The 18,322-nt window shown below is 42.3% G+C and overlaps 1 protein-coding gene across 3 annotated transcripts in view; it reads right to left on the bottom strand.

Annotated features, from left to right (window-relative positions):
* Positions 1-18,322, bottom strand: part of carmil1 (capping protein regulator and myosin 1 linker 1) — a 361,807-nt gene that overhangs the window by 310,817 nt on the left and 32,668 nt on the right. For all 3 annotated transcript variants that reach the window (XR_013933961.1, XR_013933962.1, XM_080441263.1), the window contains exons 12-31: positions 18,018-18,104; positions 17,029-17,132; positions 16,432-16,509; positions 16,269-16,345; positions 15,580-15,684; positions 14,399-14,468; positions 13,770-13,851; positions 13,564-13,663; positions 13,371-13,425; positions 12,441-12,613; positions 11,784-11,852; positions 11,399-11,492; positions 10,080-10,178; positions 8,720-8,848; positions 5,216-5,338; positions 4,769-4,944; positions 2,875-2,962; positions 2,462-2,620; positions 1,872-1,938; positions 939-1,198 (exon numbers count right to left, since the gene is read on the bottom strand). Coding sequence is in view for 1 of the 3 variants with exons in the window: in XM_080441263.1 (XP_080297389.1) it covers positions 939-1,198; positions 1,872-1,938; positions 2,462-2,620; positions 2,875-2,962; positions 4,769-4,944; positions 5,216-5,338; positions 8,720-8,848; positions 10,080-10,178; positions 11,399-11,492; positions 11,784-11,852; positions 12,441-12,613; positions 13,371-13,425; positions 13,564-13,663; positions 13,770-13,851; positions 14,399-14,468; positions 15,580-15,684; positions 16,269-16,345; positions 16,432-16,509; positions 17,029-17,132; positions 18,018-18,104 (2,195 nt within the window). In the remaining 2 variants the exon portion in view is untranslated. The remainder of the gene's footprint in view (positions 1-938; positions 1,199-1,871; positions 1,939-2,461; positions 2,621-2,874; positions 2,963-4,768; positions 4,945-5,215; positions 5,339-8,719; positions 8,849-10,079; positions 10,179-11,398; positions 11,493-11,783; positions 11,853-12,440; positions 12,614-13,370; positions 13,426-13,563; positions 13,664-13,769; positions 13,852-14,398; positions 14,469-15,579; positions 15,685-16,268; positions 16,346-16,431; positions 16,510-17,028; positions 17,133-18,017; positions 18,105-18,322) is intronic.

Here is an 18,322-nt window from a genome sequence, read left to right as displayed (position 1 = left end):
CGTATATCAGTCTAACGTTAATGTTATTTCTTCATAGATGACGTGAATGTATTGGAAGAGTCTTTCTGGTCCAGAAAATTGGAAAATGCCATTGTGAAAACTGTTGTCAGTTTAACAATTGACCTACGAGTGACTCGCTGAAATAAGATTGACCATAATGTGCTTTGCTTCGATGATGAATACAAACACTAGTTCTTCTATATTCAAGCTGGCGCCAGGCCTGCCCTGGATGGACGCACCGCTTGTATATGTGGATGTATAGAGATGGAAGCCTTAACTATACCACTCCACAGCCAGGCAAAGTCATGCATTACATAAAGGAACTACAAATGTCTCCAACGCTGATTCCTGTTAACACATTCAATCCGGGAACGCATACTGTGTCATTTTTGGTATTTTTGGTTAATACTTTGGGCTATTCAAAAATACAATCTACAAGCTTGTAGATCTCCTTTTTTCTTTTTTATCGTGAACATTTTAGCAAATCTTTGAATATATAGTTTTTAAAGTGATTTTTTTTAACTCAGATCTTTGCTTCTGGGGATTCTACAAATGTCTTCTAAATCCCAACAGTTTTTGAAAAAAACATATATTGCTATAATATCAGTGGTTCTCAAACGTTTTTCATGTCAAGGACCCCCAAAATGATATGTATTTGTCCACGGACCCCCATCTCAAAATATGTTGTTCCAGGGACCCCCAGAAGCAAAGATTTTAGTTAAAAATTTATATATATTCAAAAATTTGCAAACATTTTCCCAATATTTTTTTCAAAAATGGCAGATCTACAAGCTCATAGCGCGGCACTCATGAGCTTGTATATCGGCTATTTTTGAACAGCCAAAGAAATCTAAAGTGACACAGATGCGTTCCCGGATTGAATGGGTTAAGTATCTTCAATATCTTTGTCACTCAAACCTGTGAAATTGTGGACTTACAGGCGGGCGGCTGGGTTTGGTCCTCTTCTTGGGTTTAGGGCGGAGTTTGGTGTGATGCTCCAGCTTCCTGACCTCCACGGTGGGCAAATCCGCAAAGCCGACGGGTTTCATGTCCGCCGGGGGCGGAGGAGGGGGCAGATCTCCAAAGTAGGACGATTTCCTGTCCAGAAGTGGCTGTGCTGGAGGGGGAGGAGGCGGAAGCGGGTCCTCCACGTGGATCGGCACCTCCTCCAAGGCCTTGTCCAAGTCAAACTCCATCTCTGATTGACGGGTGGACAGCACCAATCACGAGGGGGAAAGTTATAACATTATCGTCAACATATTCACATTCATAGTGAGTTTTATAACCAGCAGAACAATACGCAGGCAGAGAACGGCAACTGAAAGCGTCTAAGCGTAAGGACAAGAAGTATCACCCGAGGAAATCACATTGATGCTGTGCAGATATGTTTAAAAACCTCCTTGGGGTGTTTTTTTTGTCACTGTATATTTGCACATATGTGAAATTTATCCTTTGCATTTACCCATCCTATAGGAGCAGTGAGCAGCCATTCTACGGCGCTCAGGGAGCAATTAGGGGTTAAGAGTCTTGCTCAGGGACACACATCGACACATTGCTGGCCTGGCCTGGAATCGAACCTGGGACAAGCCTCTGGTTTCCCAGACGGGCTCACTAACCACTCAGCTACTGTATGGCCTCCTCCTTACATTCCCTGGCCATGAAAAGCGTGTTCTGATAGGTCAAAAAAGACAGCTTCCGGGGAAGAGCGCATACAACGGAAGTGAGCCATATGGACACTTTCAGCGGTAGTTCTTTACCAGGCTTTGCTCTTCGTGAGAGGAGAAAAGGTTGGGAAATACTAGGTTAGCATAATAGCAGTAAAATTGTTGAGTTGTGTCACTGTGTGAAGTTGAGTTCTGTTAGCGACTCACCAAATGCCACAGAGACCGGCCGCAGCATCCGGACAAGAATACTCTTCCTCTTAGACTTAGGAGTCATCTGGGGAGGAGAAAAAACAGTACACTAAGTAAAAAAGTTAAGTGAAAAATAAAAGTAAATTAAAGCTGATTGGGTTGATTAAAACAGTGGCTCTCAAACGGTGTGCCAAGGCACACTGGTGTTCAGTGAGACAAGTCGAGGTGTGGTTTGGGATTTTGTGAAAAAACACACAGTATTATTGCAATATACAAGTATACGGAATGTTATTAATAAAATTTCAATTTACTATATCAGTACTTTAGGCGCACTCATTTCCCAATAGAGATGCAAATGATATACCCTAAAGAAATATATTTAAACCAATTTCAACCTGGCATCCATATTTTGTGAATGCCAGGAATGACGTAAGGATTTTTTAAATTAAGGAATTATTCATATTCATTTTTCTCACAAAAAAAAAAGAAAATAGCCGATCTCCAAGCTCAACACAATGGGACACGTTGTGAGCTTGTAGATCGAAAACAACTGGACTACACCATTAGATATCTCTACTAAATAGAAGTGAAAACCCCCATCCTCTTACCATGCACGTGTCCATCTCCTCCAGCCTGCGGTTGTGATCTGCTACATTCACGTCCTGCTCTTGGTTCTCAGGCTGCAGAATCGACTCATCCAGAACCTCGGCCTCCATCTGTGGAACATGGCGCACCAACGGCTGGCCCTTCCCTGTCAGATGGTCTGACTGCAGGAGAGAGGAGAAGGAGGGGTCAGGACTGGATGGATGGATGGATGAATGGGTGAGTAGGTGGATGGGTGAGTGGAAGAATGGATGAGTTAATGGGTGAGTTAGTGAGTGAGTGAGTGAGTGAGTGAGTGAGTGAGTGAGTGAGTGAGTGAGTACTGTAGAGGGAGATGGATAGGTGGATGTAAAACAGACAGATTAGACAGACAGACAGTAGATGGGGGGGATAGGGTAAACCATCATAAGTTACTAACCAGAGTGTGCTGCGATCGGGACAAAGACTCCAGGATTTCATCTACGATGCGGTCTGACAGAAACGACGCCAGGCTCAGCTTCACCTCACTGTTTAAAAAAAGAAACAACAGCACACGGAGCACACATCAGGAGAAACATACTGTAACATAGTGTCTCGTTGCTTTATCTAACACAGGTCACAAGATGTTCAAACCCATGACATTGGGAGTAGGCGTGTGATCATATGGAGTGCATCAGACTGCCCTGATTATCTGTGTCGTTGATTTAGAACAGTGTTTCCCAAATGGTTCTGCTGAGGCACCAGCGGGCCTTGAGATTTTGTGGACAACCACACATTATAATTGTAATATACAGTATACAACTATACAAAAAGTTATGAATTGTTTTTAATTTACTAAATCAGGCAGCACTCATTTCCCAAAACAGAAGCAAATTCTAAACCATAAAATGTTTAATAGTTTAGCCACTTTCAACTTGGCGTCCCAATTTTCTAAAATAGCCGATCTACAAGCTCACAACGTGTCACGATGTGACGCGCTGTGAGCCTGAAAATTCGCTATTTTCACTTTGAATACAGGTGTGCCTTGAGATTTTGATTTGTCCATTGATGTGCCTTGAGCACCACATTTTGAAAAACACTGGCCCTAGAGATGGTTCTGGTGTCAGATGTGTTCTAACAAAAAACAAATGCCTGGGTACCGATAGAGGCTAGCTGTGTTCTGGAGCGGGTGTGGGAATATCCAGGACATACAGTACACATCTCTGCCTCCATCAGGATGACCACACAGAGCAGTCACAGGGAATCGGTTCGTAACAGTGACTTTCCCAGAACAAAAGCACATTCTCTTGCGGATACACATAACTGATTTTGAACAAAAGAGCTATTTATCGCCTCGTCTCTGTCGGGTGGAAACCTCATGTGTCCAAAACTGTTACTTTTCAGGATTCAAGTAGCAGATCTAGGAGCTCAGAAAACGTGCCACTTCACGCCGCTGTTTGTTTCATAAACACTTAGCCACAATATATAGAATTATGATGTTTTGGTAGCCATACAGCCAACCAGTTGAAGAAATTGCAGATTTAACCTTTGTTTTTTTGAAATATCTGAGCTCATTAGGATTTTCGGGAAGATTGAAGCCATGGTACACAAATCCTACAAATGGTCTCCTACTGTAAGTGGGCGCCGGCGTCTGACGGAAAATCTCGCGAACGTCCTATGTTTACTGGTGCTAGATCCCGCGAGAGCGTGTTGCTAGGACAGAGAAAGGTCGATAACAAAGTAGGTTGTCTCCTGATTTGTCTCTCTGTAAAAAGCCATTTTAGTATGAAAATCTTTGGAATGTTTTTTTGGCGATTGGGTCCAATATTTAGTTCAGTGACCATGGAGCTAAAGAATGGTTCAGAAGCTGTGTTCACATTCACTCTTCCATTGGAATTAATAGATTCCAACCTGCTTCCTGTCTCCTAAAAATTCTCAATTCTCAATTTTTTTTATGCCACGACCCCATTTTATGGGGGAACGTTTTTGGCGACCCCACACTTATCTTAAAATAAAATCATACATTGTTGGCCTTATATATGAACATTTAAATGAAGTTAAAGCAGTGATTCCTAATGATTTGTAGGCCTATCTTATCAATGAAATTAATGAATAATATTAGTGCCGCCGAAAAAGACTCGCTCCTCACGTGAGCCAGTTTTCTTGGCGCAGCTTGTTACCTGCCTGCCAGTGCCTGGTCAAGTCTGCTGAGCTGGAGAATGGGGTTTGATTCCAGCTCGTAGCAGTAAAACCTATGACTAAAACGCTATAATAGAACAGTTAAGTGTTCCAGACAGACCGACTTTAGAGCCCTGCCACTAGTGGGGCTAAAAAACCTACACACATCCACCCACCTGATCTTATTGATAATGTCCACTCCTGACTGCTCCAGCAGCGTTGTGGTGATGAAGCTCCGTGGAACTGTCATCCTCCCCGCACTATTCTTGATCAGGTCCTGACGAAGGCTGTTCCTCTTCATCACGTTGGGACAGAGACTCTCCGCCGTGTCCACCATTGACTGGATCAATGCCTGGGAGAGAGAGAGAGAGAGAGAGAGAGAGAGAGAGAGAGAGAGAGAGACAGACAGACAGACAGACAGACAGGCAGACAGACAGACAGACAGACAGACATTATAATTTAGGTTAGAAATAAGCTCAGTCACCTTTTATGAAGTGACAAGTTAATGTGTCTAATATTATTACTGACATCAATATTTTACGTGACATAAAAGGAACAAATTATTGTTATTTCACTCCTCCCACTGAAATTGAGAAAGCAGCATCAGTGACTGACAAACCTACCTGTAGTTGTTCATCCATGACCCTGGAGACCTCTCCCGCCATGGACTCCAGTTTGTCCTGGATGGCCCCCACACACGGCTCCCTGACCCCCCCACTCTTTAGGTGGTACAGGTTACGAAGGAGCTGGAGGGTATGGAGGGAGCGGGGGGGGGGGAGAGAGAGAGAGAGAGAGAGATAACAGTCAGATTCAGCAAAGATTCTCTTAAACATATTGTTTTGCAGATTCATTAGTGTCTGATCAAGTTTCTTAATGAAACTGATTATGATTATGAAATTATGAAATGATTTATTTTTATTATTTTATAATAATAATAATAAATCACACCCAGTGTGAAGTGGGCGGTGTGGTCACAGTGGTCATCACAGTGATGGAAGTTCACTTAAAGAAAAGTAATATTGTGGACCAACCATTGTAAACCCCTAACTTAAAAAAAAACATAAATGTGTTTTTTTTAAGTGCATAGTCCTATTTATAGGGCTATGCACATGTGTCATGTTTCACTAGCCAATCACAGTCCTGAATAGACTGTGATTGGCCAATCACGGTGCAGGGTTAGGGGGGTACACTGGTGGCCAATCACAGCGCAGGGTTGGGGGGGTGCAATCGAATGTCGATGTCCAAACCTCACATATAGGGGCGGTTTCACCGCCCAAAAATAATGGAGCTTGTATGCATATTGCAATGTGATGTTATCTACTGGGTTACACCTGGCAACGCTTTGTGTTGTGTTTGACATCAGACCAGACCCCTGGTCAGCATATATAAAGTGTTGCAGACATCGAGAGCGATCGAGGAGAGATATTGAGAGAACAGAGAGTTAGAGACAGGGACACGGAGAGACAAGAGACAGAGACACTGAGACATACAAAGAGAGAGACAGACAGATGTTGTGCTGGACGGAGCCCCTGAAAAGAGGGCCGGTGCTCCCGAACGACAAGCCAAAGCCACACTTGCTTACTTGTCCCGCTGTGGCGGTGGGGGACAAGGTGTACTTTTTTGGAGGGCTCTATAAGACCAACGACCAGGAACCAATTGATGTGCACGTCTTCAATACCCTGTCTTTGTGCTGGGTGAATTTGACCCCCGTGACGACTGGAAGAGGGGAATGTCCCTTCGAGGTCCCCTCCATGCGCCACGGCCACACAGCGGTGCTGATAGAAGACGTCATCTACATCCAGGGGGGTTTAGTGAACTTTAAGCTAATAGAGGACGATGCCGGCATCTGGATCAAGGGAGGGGAATACTGGGACGTCACTTATGCATTTGATGTCGACACCCACCGATGGTTCAAGCCCAATACCTCCGGGGATGTTCCCGAGGGGAGGTGGGCCCACTCGGCCTGTGTTTTGGGGAAGGTCATGTATATCTATGGAGGACGCCGGCTGACTGGACTCACTAATGACATCTACAAGTTGGACACTAGCACAATGTTCTGGTCTTTGATTAACACGAGGGGCACTCCGGTGCGTGTTTCAGGATGCCACTCTACCACCATCATCGGGACTAAGATGTTTGTGTTTGGCGGCCAAGGGGACCTTCAGGACAAGGAGAAGTACAACATCATCAGAGTGTTTGACACAGAGACCAACACCTGGCTGAGCACGCCTTCTGCACCGCCTCTTCCAGAACAATGTGAGGGTCACGCAGCCTTCGCCTACAACGGAGAGCTGTACATATTCGGTGGCTATAACTTTGATCTTGCGCAGTACCTGAATGATCTGTGGAAGTTAAATACCGAGACCTTCTCCTGGAAGAAGGTTCAACCCAAGGGGAAAGGCCTGGTTTGGAGGTCTTCTGTGTGCAGTTGCATGGTGGGAGATCGTATCATCCTCTTAGGAGGACACAGGGACACGACCCATACGCAACTCATCTTACAGATCTTACACTTAAGTCCTAGGCTGAAGACGTTATGCAAACTAGCAGTTGTTCAATACGGTCTAGAGTCGTCGGAGCTACCGCACGACATCAAGTGGGAACTAACGGCAATGACAACGGAAACAGCAAACATGAGTTTGCTCGCTGCCAGCGAGCACACAACAAATCAGATTTAGTGGGTGTTCATATTCCATTCCAATTGGTTACGATTACGAGTGACTTCCACTTGTGTGAGGGGGCCCTTTTGCAAGAATGCGACAAAAATAAACAAATAAAGAATGCAGCGTCCCATCTTCCGGCACAAATACGAACAGTTCTCTGTGGTACAAATATTTCCCCTGCAGCTTCCTCCAGTCCGGACGGCTGCACCTCACGACTGACACAGCCCTGGGTAGGAAACCTGGCAAGGCGGGGATCTGCGCTCTGCACTTTTCTAGTTATATTAGTTTTTTTGTGAGTGAAATTTACAAGAGAGTATCAGTGGTGTGTGATATGAAATGTAAGATTACCATTAAATAGTAATCATTGACTGTCTTCCATCCTATTCAAGGGCTTTTGGGAAGAAACAAAACTGCCTTTAGTCACCTCTGTTTAGTTTGGCTATGGAGGGATATTACTGTACTGTATGTTGTGTCTGTTGGCTTGAGTACTTGGCAGAAAATACACACATAACACAGACATAAAAGACAGAAGCATAAACATTTGGAGTTAGTTTGCCTCCGCTATGTGGTAAATGGTCGTTTAGCTGATGCTTGTTGTACGAGCCTCATTGACCTACTTTATAATGTTACTTTGCATATTTCTGCGTATCAAATAGGCCTACTTCTAATCTAAGATTGCATCAAAGTGATCCTCTCTGGTTTCATGTATTTTTTATTTTCAAATTATGACAGAAAGTAACTAACTACTGTAACTAACTAAATAACTCTTGATGCTGCTCCAATTTTATATTCATATAAATTATTTGAATCTATCCGTTAAGCTCTTGTCTTATAATATTATATATATATATATAGTATAAATGTATTTATTTTTGTGTGTAAAACAGTTTTTGTTAAATTTTGAAAAGTAAAGTTTATTAAATGTACTATTAACCCAGATTCCACCACAGTAAACCGTAGATCACGGGCAATGTTGATGACAATTACTGGAAAAACTATAACCAATAATGGACGTAGTTGAGTTTTGTGTATTTCCCAACCCGGAAGAAGGGGTGAAAAAGGGAGTATTTTTAACTCTATGGGAGAGAGCCGTAGATGTTTGGTGTCCCACAAGGGAGACCCAGGTTCAAATTCTAGGTACATAGGACATGAAACGTGGATTGCAGCTTTAAGACAGCAGGGCAGTTGTGTATAATGTTTTTTTGTTTGTTTTTACCACTTAAACCCTGTGTACGGACTCCAATCAATGTACGTTTGATTGGAGTCCCCCAGGTCTCTATATTTGGTCCCCCCCCCCCCTTTTGTACCTAAACCAAAGCCGATCTACAAGCCCACAATGCTTGTACTGTAGATGTAGATGTGCTAGTAGATGTTGATCTGCTGTTTTCGCAAAAATGTTCACCCCAGAATATAGGGGAGTCTATAGGGCTCATATGCTTCCGTCTCATTTTGTGTGATTCTCAGTACCGTCTTGGAGTTCCGGGAGTCCTGCATGAGGTTCTGTGCCACCCTCATGTCCTCCTGGATGGAGTCCGTCTCTGTGAACTTCAGAGAGTTCAGGTGGTCCTGCACCCTCACACACATCCTGTCCATGAGCTAAAACAAAAGCAGAGCGCTGGGTCACACCTCATAACCAGGGTTACACGCACCAAAAGTACAGGAGACGCTGGGTTTAAAAACTTTTTTTGTTAGGCCAACTCTCAATCTGCAATTTGTGAAACAGTGTGAGAGGAGCCTACCCCACACCCCACCCCACACTAGTGCTGGGGCCAGTTGCACCACCTCACACTAAGTTCAAACTTAGCCTAGTTATAGCTTAAATGGCTTTTAAAAAAGCCATTTAACCCATTTAGCCGGGAAAGTATCTCTGTCATTTTAGATTTCTTTGGCTATTCAAAAATAGCAGATATACAAGCTCATAGCACAGCACCGAGTGCCGCACTATGAGCTTGTAGATCAGCTATTTTTTTTTAATGTGAAAATGTGTGCAAATCTTTAAATATATATATCTTTAAATATGTATATTTAAAGATTTTCACATATTTTCACGATTTAAAAAAAAATGCAGATCTACAAGCTCATAGTGCGGCACTCTGTGCCGCGCTATGAGCTTGTATATCTGCTATTTTTGAATAGCCAAAGAAATCAAAAATGACAGAGCTGCGTCCCCAGATTGACTGGATTAAGCTATAACTAGGCAATTTAGTGTGAGGTGGTGCAACTGGCTCCTGTTTCCTAAACAATTAGAATGATATGTAAAATTAGGATGTTTAAATCATAGGTATTATTGTTCTATAAATGTATGTTCCTGATGCTTATATACAGCCTACCAGCTGAAGACATTTCTATGAAAAATCTGAGACCATTTTTCTTTTATGGAAGCTGCTTCTGAACATGTATTCTACTGCTAGCTTGACCAATTTAAATACTCTTAAATCTTGACCCATTAAAACCGGGAAAGTGTCATTTCAGATTTTTGCTACAGTATATACATATAGCAACATAAGAAAAGAACGGCGGTTCTCAAAAATTGCAGATCTACAAGCTCACAGTGCGTCACTTGGTGCCGAACTGCGTAAATGTATTTTTGAAAAAGATTGTTGCGTAAAAAGTTTTTTTTTTACACAAACTTGGCAGAAAAGTTTTTTCACATGGGGGGGGGGGGTCTGCAACCAAATATATCAATTCTTGGCACGAAAAAGTTTGAGAACAACTGATTTAGATGAAATTTGTTGAATCGGCCTCAGGGTTAAAATAAAAATAAATATCACATTTTATTGTAGTGCACACTTTGTTCATGAGTACATGGTGTTTGTAGATGTTTTACCTGTTGGGTGGTGGTGGTAACGATGCCCTGCTGCAGCCTGTAGGCCTGCTCCGAGAAGTATTTACGGGTCTCATGGTTTCTCAGCAGGTACTGCTCCATCTACACACAAACATAATAGGAGGTCAGACTCAGTGAACACAGCCTTGCAATAGAGAAAGGCCACCACAGACATACCCCGCTCCAATGGGAAGACAGACTATGCACCCTCTGCACACAAAATGTGGTGGGAACAGAGCTACCCTTTCTAACCACCTGCCCACTATACCAAGACATCAGAGACACATACTTCCCACAGTTTACATACACCAAAGTGAGTTTGAAAACAACAACAAAAAACTCCCATACCTACTGGGAGAAATATAACACAACAATGTGCGAACACAGCAGCAAGATTTGTGAACTGTTGCGATAAAAGAAGGTTAGCTAATGGAATACAACCACCCTAAGGACTACTAACCATTGAGTTTCCTGCACTATCTGTACAGAGTAGACCGATAGACCTACTGCACATATTAACAGAGCTGCTACCTTTAAACACATTTTAAATCTGAGGCTTTTTTTGTATACTATACTGAGAAAAATGCTGCTAATTGTCCCAAAAGTGACGCAAAAAGATTGCTGCTATCCGTTTCAAAAAGCTTTATACCCTGTATATATATAACATGTATACAACGACGCAATGTGACATAGCTCTGTTTAACACAATGCTGTACCCCCTCCATCTGTATATACTTTACCCATTTTCTTAAATTGATGTTATTATATTTTGACACTTGCTTTGTTTTCTCATGCCAATGAAGTTCCTTTGAATTAAACTTGAATTGTGTATAAAGCCTGATTTACTTGAAAACTACAGATTTTCAAGTAAGGCTCTTTACTTGAAAATCGGTTATTTTTGAGTGATTGGCCATGAGAGTGTGTTTGCACAATGTAATGTACAAACACAAGGGTGGGGTTCCTCATCCACACCTTTTGTTTTGTACAGCATTACGGACCATTAAAAACTTGAGTTTCGCGTCCTTAAACCTCAGTGTGGACATTTTGTTATGTTCAATGCAGTGTGAGCAATTTTCTATCTGATGCATTCAACTTACGTGCTTGATCACAAGACCTAGTTGTTTGGACTGTTTGACAAGACAGCATTTCCCTCTATTTGCACTTCTTATGAAGACATGCAATCAGTATGTATGTTCACCACTCTCATTGGACTGTGTTTTGAAGGCATAGCTCAACATATACTCTGAATTTACTTTTATTCTTTTGTGTGCGCATCCTAGAGTTAACCTTTACAATGAGGTGATAAAAGACAGGACGGTGACCTTCAGCAGGGCGTCTTCAGTCTTTTCTGGGCCGGCCTTCAGAGCCTGGGCAGCATCCATAATGGGCATAGGCATGAAACGAATGGTGTAGTTTCTGGTGAAAGAACAACAAGCATTACTGGTTGGTGGCGGAAATGAAAAACTGTATCTATTTTGGGCAAGTGTGATGCCAAAAGGCAGAGAAAAGATCCCCAAAATGTTTCACAAGACCTTGACTATAACCAGCTGATTAGAGACTGCCTACAAAAAAGTCATTTACTTTCTTTACAACTTGTTAAAAATGGAAGTTTGTGAAGATAAATGTGTTGTTGTTTTTCAGGGACATCACTAGCCTCAGGTCAGGAACTTTAGCCTTTTGGACAAAAAAGGGGGAGTCCATACATACTTTTCCAGGGCGGCAGCCACGTCCTGCAGGCCCTGAGGGGTGATGTTGTTCCTATCCCACACCACAGTCCTGGAAACACACACGCACGCGCACACACACACACACACACACACACACACACACACACACACACACACACACACACACACACACACACACACACACACACACACACACACACACACACACACACACACACACACACACACACACACACACACACACACACACACACACACACACAGTCAACCAGTGAGTTTCAGAATATCTCTCCAGAGAGCCACAATTTAAACAGAACTTTTCTCAGGACATCAATATTGACTTTTTGGAGTTGTTGACAAGGCTGACTTCTTGTAACAAACAGTTTTTTAATACTATTAACTTGTTATACTATTTAACAGTATTTTATCCAGCAAGACCTTGAGAAAGTATCTCAATATAGGGTATTTCTTTCCACTGAGCGGGGTCAAGAAGGATAGAGGTTTCCTTTGTCTTAATGCTCTTAATGCATTGCTGTAAGGCACTTTTAATGGCCTTGTTGAAATGTGCTGCACAAATAAACTTGCCGTGCCAAGTCTCTTATCTTGCCACTCAACCGCTCTGTGCCCCAGTCCTCGACTTCAAACTTAATCTCTGCTTCAGTGTTTCCCTGCTGACCTGAGTTTGGTGTTGATCTGCAGAGCTTTAGCCAGCATTTTTGCTCCCATGTCTCCCATGCTGTTGCCACTGATGTCCAGTTTGATCAGAGAGGTGTTGCTGCCCAGAGCGCTCAGAACAATGGACAGGTCAGCCTTCAGTCTGGAGTCAGCCAGGGACAGCGAGGTCAGAGGCTGGTGGAGAGAATTAATTGATTGATTGATTGACATTTTTATTAGGCAAAAGAATGTAAAACAGCACAGTCACATTTATAATACTTTTGTCTAAAAGGTCCGACCAAAAAAGTCCTTGCGGTCTTGTTTCCGTTGGGGTCCTTGAATTAATTTCATAGACATATATAATAGCAACCAAACAGTTCAAATCAACATAAAAAAACAGAGAAAAAATACCACTATGTACAAAAAAAGCATCATGAAAAATAAAATAAAAGTATATACAAAAAAAAGGGGGGAGGGGGGTCATCTGTCTACAGGGAAACTGGTACTACCTCCTCTTATGGCCTCCAGAAAGAGGGTTTTTAGGGCTGTTTTGAATGAGCCCAACGAACTGCATTTTTTGAGGGATGGGGTTAGGCTATTCCATACCTCGGTGGCCGTGGTGTAGAAGGAGAATATATATCAAAACCTCCTATATCCATATTTTAACTTTTTGTGTTTTCTCGTAAATTAACGCCCTACTTGATCGTACCACAGCGTCACACAACACGGTCAAAAGTAGCAGATCTGCAAACTCGAAACGCGGCGCGAAACGACACGTTTTGAGCTTTGAGTCGATCTGCTACTTTTGCTATTTTTGAATAGCCAACGCTAAAATCTAAAATTACACAGATGCTTTTCCGGTTTGAATGGGTTAGATAAACACCCCCCCCCCCCCATTAGAGAGCTTAACAAAAAGATGAGTAGCAAGGATTCTTAACATAGATTCACTGACCGATTCTTCTTCCTGAATCATGTGTACCAGGTTGTCCAGGACCTGAGACATGTTCCTGGAGGAAGGAGACAGAAGGTGAAACGCTGGACTGCAAGCAAAAAGCTCAACTGATCCAATGACTGAGTGACAAACAGAGCGATTTAATAATTGTCTTGATTGATCTCTTAATGCTGGGCCAGAGTTTGTCACCCACTTGGATTTGATGTTGTTGAAGTTCTTGCCCAGGGACAGGTGTCTGATGGAGCGATTCTTAGCAAGCCACACCAACAGAGTGGTCAGATCCATGTCCAAACCTTATTAAAACACAACGTTTTTGAGGATTACATTATTTTTTAATATACCGACTGCCGTTTGCAAGATCTCCACAAAATGGATATGCAGCACCTCAGATATACTGACCGTTATCAGAGATGTCCAGACTGGAGATGTTAGGGATCTCGGCTATACAACCTTCTAAGATCTGAGATCCTCCAGAACGCAGCTGAGCAGAGAGTAAAACAAAGAAAGCGGTTCAATATCCTTGTTGATAACAACAATGTCAGAAATGAATTATGAATGAATTATTGACTATAAAGTCTCTGAATTCACTTCTTAAAACGAATAGTGTTGTTTTTTTGCAGATAGGATTTTGTAGTTATTTTTTTACCTTTTAAAAAATGTTGCCTGTAAGTAAGTAATGTAAGTGAGAATTCAAATTAACTGTAACCAACTGTTACAATACTACTTCAACACTTCAATTTGCATATTTGCACAGCTCATTTAACCACTTAAATCGTACACTTCGTGTCCCCCATGGGTCTATACTTGGTCCCCTCCTTTTCCCCCCCTTCACCAAATCCCTTAGCCGAAAATAGCCGATCTACAATCTACAAGCATTGTGACATGTCGTGAGCTTGTAAATTAGTTCTTTTCACGGAATGCTCATCTATTATGACATGCCCAGAATTGGGATGCTAGGGTTCATGTGGTTAACTTAATCTTGCTTGTGCTTATTTGAGTGTGCCCTTTGGCAGAGAGTGAGTTTTTACCTCACAGCAGCTGAGGTCCAGGGACACCTCACTGAGGTTGGGGTTACAGCCCAGACCCAGTAACAATGACCTGGGGACACAGAAAAGAGTAAGAACAATGACATAGGGACAGAGAACAGAGTAATAATGATGTGAGGACACAGGACAGAGTAACAATGACCTGGAGAACAGCACAGCCCTGCAGAAACTCAACAGACTGGTTCTCAAAACCAACAAAGCTCTCCACAGTGTAGAGTAGCAGTAGAGACCAAAGCCCGATTTATACTTTATTGTACGACAAAATATAAAGGGCACAACCTCGTGAGTGACACCGCCATATGACAGAGTATAAATTAAGCCTAATGAATGAGGCCGCCTTTTTTCTTTCTCATTAACTGTTTTACATATTGTCTTCATAGGAGGGGGGTTTGGAGATTCAGATTTCAGACACTAACCACTGGCAAAATGGTTTATTTGTTCATTTTACCAAAAAATCTATAATTTGGATGAGTGTGTACATACCTACAAGATACATACATAAAAGGTTTAGTGTTAAAATAAAAAATATCATGTGGAACTTGGGCTCCACATGGGAACGGCGTAGCTCCAATGTGGATCTTGGACTTCATGTGGCCAGCCAATGACAGTCGTCTATGAATTATCCATGATGTGTGACTCAGCTTGATCACAGCCCCATTGACAATTTATAAAATGTATGTTAAATATTTCAAAACAAATAATACATAAATAAATAAATAGTGGAGGTACTACTTTGGCCTACTAGCAGTATGCATACAAAGTTTGGTGACGATTGGTCTAGTGGTTTGCGAGATTAGCTCTGGACACACAGACACACACAGGCACACACACAGACTCTCTCATAGACGGCTAGCCTCTTGCAGAGCAACGCTGTAAAAATAGAACATACTCAGTGGTTGAGCAGAAACCACTATACTGTCTTAAATCATAATACAACTACTGCCTGTTTAACCCATTTAGACCTGGAACCCCTATACGAAACTATACCTTTCAATCCGGCAATCCCTTTTTGGGGTAGTTGTTGCTATGTACAGTATATACAGTAGAAACATACAAGTTTTTCCGAAAACTTGGGTCAGGATTTAGAAGGCGTTTTTAGAATCGACCTCAGGTCTAAATGAGTTAATATAATGCAACACATACAGTAAAGTAGGTGGGCTTACTTGAGAGCCTCCACAGGCAGTCTGGTTCCTGACATACTGACAGCGGTAAGGGACTGAGCTTGGCTGAAAAACTGCTTAAAGGACACAGGTATTTCCTTACACTTCCTGTGAGAAGGGACAGAACATGACAACACCGCTTAGTTCTATGCACAGCATCCTAGCAAAGCTCATTCCATCGTTATGCTTTTATGATAGCAATATGTAGGTATGATATGTTCATAATATACAATATAATTACCACACATTTTTGCTGGTTTATTGCTACAGTGGTAACCTTCTCAAGTTAGCTTTTATTGACACGTTAGATGAGAAAACATGACTTTTCCATCATATAGCCCCTTTGAAAAATGTAATACTTGCCCACCAAATATATCTAAAATACACCATTTATTTCCACAGATGGGTTGACTAACCTACAGTATATGCGTTAACCACATGAATACTAGCACCCCTATTCTGGGCATGTCATAATAGGCAAACATTCAGCCAAAATAGGCAAACATTTGGCAGAGATGGCATATACAAGCTCACTCGTAACTTGCTATGTGACGCGTTGTGAGCTTGTAGATCAGCTATTTTCAGTGAAGTGATTTGGTGTAGAATGAAAAAAGAATGGAGGCAAGAATAGACGCTTGGTTAACTAAGTATATACAGTAGGGTTTACATGGTTCAAAGGTTTGGGGTCTGACCTGTGAGAGAACACTGTTTTGGACATGTTGAGGACAGACAAATGCTTCAGACATCCTTTCAGCAGCGACGCACACACCTGAAAGCACAACAGACTTGAGCCGGGTGTTGTCGTACCGTATGTGTCATAAAAGAACGAGCAGTGAGTGTTGTTCCCTGCCTTACCGGCTCTAAAGAACAGTCTGTGTTGGACAGGTCCAAGTTCTCCAGACAGTTGGGTTGACCCAGGAAACTCTGCATGTTCTACAGCCGTGGATAGAATAAATAAAGACTCAATCCTGCTGATTGCATTGCACATATACCTACTGTAAAGTAGGGTTATATTCACATGACATTCTCTGCTATATGGGCCTTTTTTATGTTTGTTTATTTGGATCCCCATTAGCTACTACCTTAGCAGCAGCTACTATTCCTGGGGTCACACAGAAATAAATTACACTACATTACATAACAGCCTTTCTCATCATCATAAATAGGTAATATACTGTAGGTCTGTTTTACTCCATGTTTACAAACGTTATCAAAATAAAAAATATCACAGCCACAAAATACAGCAAATTACAGTCAATCAACCTAGAGAATAAAAAAATTTCTCCATTGGATTTTAGGGGGTGGTATGGCTACCCATTTGTTTATGTGTGTCTCACTGATTGGGCCTTTAACAATCAATAACAAACATAAACAGGCATATGCATATTCCTTTCATATTGTCTGTGGTTCTGTGATTACAGTAGCGAGGCAGGAGATTAAATGGTGTCATACGGGTAGGTCGTCTCCCCTGAGAGAGTTGCCCGACAGGTCCAGGTGGGTTAGGGTGGTGGAGACCGCAGGGTTGGCACACAGGGCTTGGCATAGACTGTTCACGCCTAGTTCAAAGACAGGGAAATGGACATTGTAGGAAAGGTGGGCCTTTTGTTTCCACACCACAGTGTGGTGTCTGTAGAGTTGTTGTCTGTTTTGTTTGCATTACATGTCCGTGTGTATGTCAATTTGACACTGAGAGTGTAAAAATGGACCCGTGCAGGTACATTTTGACACGGTCAGTGTTAACCCATTAAAACTGCGAAAGCATCTGTGTCATTTTAGATTTTAGCTATATATATGTTACAGTCAGATTGAAAAAGGAGAGCTTGTTTTCTTCGAGTTCACCTCCCGGGGCAGGGGCCCCCCTGTCAAAAAAGATTATGACGTCTCGGAGGTACTGAGACTAGGGGGGACAATGATTTACGATTCTGTCCCTATCGGTACATAACTCGGACGGCACTGAGTCGGCTTAAGGTGACTTCGCAACGATCGGCACGGCGACTCGCTCGCTCGGCGGTGCCTCTCGTGGCTCAAGTCACCTTTAGGCGGCGCGCCTCCGTCGGTGAAAACGAGTGCACCTTCTTCAATCTGACTGGTTTTCTAATCATACTGTGACATATATACTATAATATAGCAACATACATTTTTCTGAAAACTCTTAGGATTTAGAACAGTGGTTTAGAACAGTGGTTCTCAAAAATAGCAGATATACAAGCACACAGCGCGTCACTTCGTGCCGCTCGGCGAGCTTGTACATCTGCAAATTTTTTACATATTGAAAGTGTTTGATTTTTTTTTTTTAACACAAATCTTGTCTTCTTAGGGTCCCTGGCACAAAGCATTTTCAGATGGGGGTCTTAATGGGTTAAATTGACGTTCAGAAATGTGCAGTGTAGCAGAGGTACAGTATAACCACTCTGTTTTCTGCTTGTTTGCATGCCGTATACCTTTGGACGACATAGAGGTCTTGGAGAGGTTCAGGTGTTTCAGGCCCATCGGTAGTTTGGCTAACTGGGAGCTCAGGGCTGACACGCCTGCAGACAGGGCACAAAGAAAAACACATAATCAAACACTCCCCTCTTCACCCTTTGTATGGGGAACCTGATCCACTCCCTACACAGGTCTTAGTTTCAGGCTAAGCACAGGCTAAATAAAAGAGATTTAAGATCCTATTTATCAGATAAGATTCTCCACCGCATTCACACAAGCGGTTGGTTTTCCGGGATGTTTTTACATTGTTCGTTCACTTTAT

Source organism: Gymnoscopelus braueri, assembly GCF_963280865.1.
Source record: "Gymnoscopelus braueri genome assembly, chromosome: 11".
NCBI classification, from domain to species: domain Eukaryota; kingdom Metazoa; phylum Chordata; class Actinopteri; order Myctophiformes; family Myctophidae; genus Gymnoscopelus; species Gymnoscopelus braueri.
The sequence above is the reverse complement of the archived record's forward strand: the minus strand, read 5'-3'. Positions and strand labels throughout refer to the sequence as shown.